The 5157-nt window shown below is 52.5% G+C and overlaps 1 protein-coding gene across 1 annotated transcript; it reads left to right on the forward strand.

Annotated features, from left to right (window-relative positions):
- On the forward strand, positions 1-4817 carry LOC135624983 (respiratory burst oxidase homolog protein C-like). Its single transcript, XM_065129159.1, has 11 exons — positions 1-726; positions 809-965; positions 1043-1091; positions 1177-1290; positions 1375-1806; positions 1878-2264; positions 2349-2560; positions 2644-2746; positions 2817-2899; positions 2982-3559; positions 3785-4817. The coding sequence occupies exons 1-11, from the start codon at positions 150-152 to the stop codon at positions 3892-3894; spliced, it is 2802 nt and encodes a 933-aa protein (XP_064985231.1). The 5' UTR covers positions 1-149; the 3' UTR covers positions 3895-4817.
- Positions 4818-5157: the final 340 nt, after the last annotated feature.

Here is a 5157-nt window from a genome sequence, read left to right on the forward strand (position 1 = left end):
GTCTCTCACATTCCACAAAGCCAATCACTACTGTTATCGATGCATATATTTGTGTGTGCGCGCGCGCGCGTCTAGGATCATATGTGGTGTGATCTCTATCGCTTCGAAGGCTGCTAGTTTGGACTGCGAGGTTGAGAGACTGAGTCATCATGCAGAGGACCGGAAACGAGGAGGATGGGAAGCAGGAGGGGTCGGACATCGTCGAGACCGAGAGCGTCGGCAGCGACCGCGGGGGCTTCAGTGGCCCGCTCAGCAAGCGCGGCAGCCGGAAGAGCGCCCGCTTCAACCTCCCGGCCCCCGCCGCCGGAGTCGATGACGAGGCCTACGTGGAGATCACCCTGGACGTGCGCGAGGACACAGTGGCGGTGCACAGCGTCAAGCCGGCGGCCGGCGGCGGAGGGGGCGGGGAGGTGGAGAATCCGGAGATGTCGCTGCTGGCGCGGACGCTGGAGCAGCGGTCGGCGTCGTTCGGGTCGTCGGTGATCCGGACCGCCTCGTCGCGGATCCGGCAGGTGTCCCAGGAGCTCCGGCAGCTGGCATCGGCGACCAAGCGGCCGGCCGTCGGGAAATTCGACCGGTCCAGGTCGGCCGCGGCCCACGCGCTCAAGGGGCTCAAGTTCATCACCAAGACCGACGGCGCCACCGGGTGGCCGGCGGTCGAGAAGCGCTTCGACGAGCTTGCCGTCGACGGCGCTCTCCACCGCTCCGTCTTCGGCCAGTGCATCGGTAATTATTCATTTGTGCTCTGTTTCCCTTGGTAATCAAACTGATCATTTTTTTGCTTCGGATGATCTGTCATCATACTTAGGCATGAAAGAGAAGGAGTTCGCCGGAGAGCTATTCGACGCGATGGCGAGGAGGAGAAATATCACCGGCGACAAGATCACCAAGGCCGAGCTACGAGAGTTCTGGGAGCAGATCGCCGACCAGAGCTTCGACTCCAGGCTTCAGACCTTCTTCGACATGTATGTAACTGACATTAACTTGAGAAGACGAGTCCCTACGAAGTCTTCAAACTCGCTCACTGTCTCCCAATGCGCAGGGTGGACAAGAACTTGGACGGACGAATAACAGAAGAAGAGGTCAAAGAGGTAATCTTCTCAATAACTCGTACCTGATGCCTGTGAGCAATCGATTCGAGGTTTCCGGTTAACACTGCAAATGTCCGCGGAACAGATCATCTCCCTGAGCGCCTCCGCCAACAAGCTGTCGAAGATCCAAGAGCAGGCGGAGGAGTATGCGCGGCTCATCATGGAAGAGCTCGACCCCAACGAGCTTGGCTACATTGAGGTGATTACTTACAGCAACCACTGCAACTGAGCTTGACTGGTTGATGTCGATGGAATGAGCTGATAGTTTTCACATGATGAGCAGATATACAACCTGGAGATGCTGTTGCTGCAAGCCCCGAGCCAGTCGATGAGGATAGGGACGACCAATAGCCGGAACCTGAGCCAGCTGCTGAGCCAGAATCTGAGGCCGACGCAGGAGCCGAACCCGGTCCGGCGGTGGTACCAGCGCACCAAGTACTTCCTGGAGGACAACTGGCAGCGGGTGTGGGTGATGGCGCTGTGGCTCTGCGCCTGCGCCGCCCTCTTCACCTGGAAGTTCATCCAGTATCGCCACCGGGCGGTGTACCACGTCATGGGCTACTGCGTCTGCGTCGCCAAGGGCGGCGCCGAGACCCTCAAGTTCAACATGGCCCTCATCCTCCTCCCCGTCTGCCGGAACACCGTCACCTGGCTCCGCACCAAAACCAAGCTCGGCAAGATCGTCCCCTTCGATGACAATCTCAACTTCCACAAGGTAGCTTCTCAAGCCCAACACAAATCTCAAGCATAAATTGTGAAGAAACGATGACAGAGAGCCGAGTGCAGGTGATCGCGGTCGGGATTGCTGTGGGTGTCGGGCTACATGCCATCTCGCACTTGACGTGCGACTTCCCACGGCTGCTGCACGCGACCGACGCGGAGTACGAGCCGATGAAACACTTCTTCGGGTACACCAGGCCGAACAACTACTGGTGGTTCGTGAAGGGCACCGAGGGCTGGACGGGGGTGGTGATGGTGGTGCTGATGGCCGTCGCCTTCACGCTAGCCACGCCGTGGTTCCGCCGCGGCCGGGTCAGCTTGCCCAGGCCCTTTAACCGCCTCACCGGCTTCAACGCCTTCTGGTACTCCCACCACCTCTTCGTCATCGTCTACATCCTCTTCATCGTCCACGGCTACTTCCTCTACCTCACAAAGAAATGGTACAAGAGAACGGTAAGCAACCAAAATCTTCTCCCGCTCGCATCGCATCGCATCATCGATCACTTCACTGAACATCCCCAAATTGTTCTTCCTCAGACTTGGATGTATCTGGCGGTCCCGATGATCCTCTACGCGAGCGAACGGCTGATAAGGGCCTTCAGGTCGAGCATCAGGCCGGTTAAGATACGGAAGGTGGCGGTGTATCCCGGCAACGTGTTGGCTCTCCATGTGTCCAAGCCGCAGGGCTTCAAGTACCGAAGTGGACAGTACGTCTTCGTCAACTGCGCTGCCGTCTCCCCCTTCCAATGGTAAACATTATTCTTTGTCTCATTCCACACAAAAAATATACTAGAATTGCAAATATATCAGTTCTCTTATGTGCTGCAAACAGGCATCCGTTCTCCATCACCTCGGCTCCGCAAGACGACTACATCAGCGTGCACATACGGACGCTCGGTGACTGGACCAGGCAGCTGAAAGCGGTTTTCTCCGAGGTATGCAATTCTGCGAGGCATATCTTCGAACACTTTAGCAGCGATGCTAACTAAGCTTGGTGTTGTTTAGGTGTGTCAGCCACCGACCGGCGGGAAAAGTGGTTTGCTGAGAGCTGACTACGGCGACAGCAGCAACAATAGAGCCAATCCGAGGTGAGTTGAATCCGTCTTGTCTGCCCCATTTTGACCAATTACCCGCAACTGTTATTATGATTCTAACAATAACCCTCTACAGCTTTCCGAGGGTGTTGATCGATGGGCCTTACGGTGCACCCGCCCAAGACTACAAGAAGTACGAGGTGGTGCTGTTGGTGGGGCTAGGCATCGGCGCCACCCCATTCATCAGCATCGTCAAAGACATCGTCAACAACATTAAGCAATTGGAGTCCCTGGGACTGTCGGACATCGACGATGACGACCTCAAGAACGGCGGCGGCGGCGTTAGCAACAGCAGCAATGGCGACCACAAGCGGCACGCCTCCACCTCGGTATCGACGTCGTCCTTCAGGACGCGGCGGGCCTACTTCTACTGGGTGACGCGGGAGCAGGATTCGTTCGAGTGGTTCCGGGGGGTGATGAACGAGGTGGCAGAGACGGACAAGAAGGGGGTGATCGAGCTGCACAACTACTGCACCAGCGTGTACGAGGAGGGCGACGCCCGCTCAGCCCTAATCGCCATGCTGCAGTCCCTCAACCACGCCAAGCACGGCGTGGACGTGGTGTCGGGCACCCGCGTCAAGTCCCACTTCGCCCGCCCCAACTGGCGCAACGTCTACAAGCGGATCGCCCTCAACCACCGCGACAAACGCATCGGTAGGTCACCCATTCACTTCTCCTCTTCCTCCATACGACGACCCTAAAACCTTAACCTATGGAACACTAAACCATTCACAGTGGCATTAGCTATTGGAACTCTCAAAGTCAACAGCTTATGAAAGCTGTGCATAAATCCCTACCTTCATTCATTCATTGACAATTATATATACCTTAGGTGTTTGGACTTTTGCTAACGCCTGCAAACTTTCCTTGTCATTGCAGGTGTATTCTACTGCGGAGCCCCAACACTGACGAAAGAGCTACGCCAGCTAGCGCAGGACTTCTCGCACAAGACCACTACAAAGTTCGACTTCCACAAAGAGAACTTTTGAGCCATAGATTTTGGACTTATGGTTGTAGCAGCCCATACAGATATATATAGGATTACTTATTGTACAGTATTTATATAGGTAGACTCGTTTGTATTGGATTCCTTGTCCAATGTCTTAAGATTAAGCCACTAAAGTTTGTCTGTAGTTGGTCATAGGTTGGATGTATGAACATGACTTGGTCCACGACAACCAAAGACTGACAAACGAGTTATAAGATGTTTGAGGTGCATCCTCGGCCACAAAGGGGCCAAGGAACCAACCAAACTTTCTTTGAAAATTTTGCTTCTACTTTTCTATTAGCTTCCTAAATTGTTGGCATTGTTAGGATCGAGAGCACTAAGAGGGGGGGGGGGGTGAATTAGTGCAGCGGAAATCTTACAATGATTAAAAATCAAAAGCTGCGTTCGTTCAAAAACTGTTATGATGCAAAAGCAAATTCTCAGTTTGTATCTAAGTGCAGTTTGCGTCTAAGCCCAGATTGCGTCTAAGCGTAGTTTTGCGTCTAAGCGCAGTTTACGTCTAAACTCAGATTTACGTCTAAACGCAGATTTACGTCCAAACGCAGATTTACGTCTAAACTCAGATTTACGTCTAAACGCTGTTTTACGTCTAAACGCAGATTTACGTCTAAACGCAGATTTACGTCTAAACGTAGATTTACGTCTAAACGCAGTTTTACGTCTAAACGCAGATTTACGTCTAAACTCAAAAACTTGTTTGTATACTTGCAGAAGGCAGTATGCAGTTGGAATCAAGATGTAAATGTGAACTGAGATCTGATGATTGAGCGAGGAAAGCCGATTTACGTCTGAATGCAGTTTTACGTCTAAATGCTGAAAATCGTTCGTAAAATCGTAGAGGACAGATTGCAGTTATCAATAGGATTAAAGTGTAAGTGTAAACTGCAAAGAAGCTCGTTCGTAAAAGCACGAAAAACAGTTCTGCAGAATCAAACGTAAACGTAAACTGTAATGTATGAAAATATGAATTTACGTCTGAATGCAGATTCGGAAGAACAACACTTAGAACTTGTTCGTGAAAGCGCAGAGAGCAGTAGTAATGAGGGAGGTTTCAGTAATGATAAAGTGCTCGAAAATAAACGCAAACCAGAGATTTAGAGTGGTTCGGTCAGCCTTGACCTACTCCACTTTTGGCTTCCTCCACCGATGAGGTTGCCGACGTCAACTAGGTGCCTTCCTTCAATGGGCGAAGGCCAAACTTCCCTTTTACAATTTCTCTCCTTTTGACAGGCTCAGGAGACAA

This window comes from Musa acuminata, chromosome BXJ2-10, assembly GCF_036884655.1.
Source record: "Musa acuminata AAA Group cultivar baxijiao chromosome BXJ2-10, Cavendish_Baxijiao_AAA, whole genome shotgun sequence".
Classification (NCBI taxonomy): Eukaryota; Viridiplantae; Streptophyta; class Magnoliopsida; order Zingiberales; family Musaceae; genus Musa; species Musa acuminata.

What these genes read in the sequence shown, in the direction of transcription:
- LOC135624983 (XM_065129159.1), top strand. Translation starts at nt 150, where the DNA reads ATGCAGAGGACCGGAAACGAGGAGGATGGGAAGCAGGAGGGGTCGGAC. An exon ending in CGTCTTCGGCCAGTGCATCG is followed by an intron (nt 727 to 808) that starts GTAATTATTCAT and finishes CATCATACTTAG; the next exon opens with GCATGAAAGAGAAGGAGTTC. An exon ending in CCACCGCGACAAACGCATCG is followed by an intron (nt 3,560 to 3,784) that starts GTAGGTCACCCA and finishes TTGTCATTGCAG; the next exon opens with GTGTATTCTACTGCGGAGCC.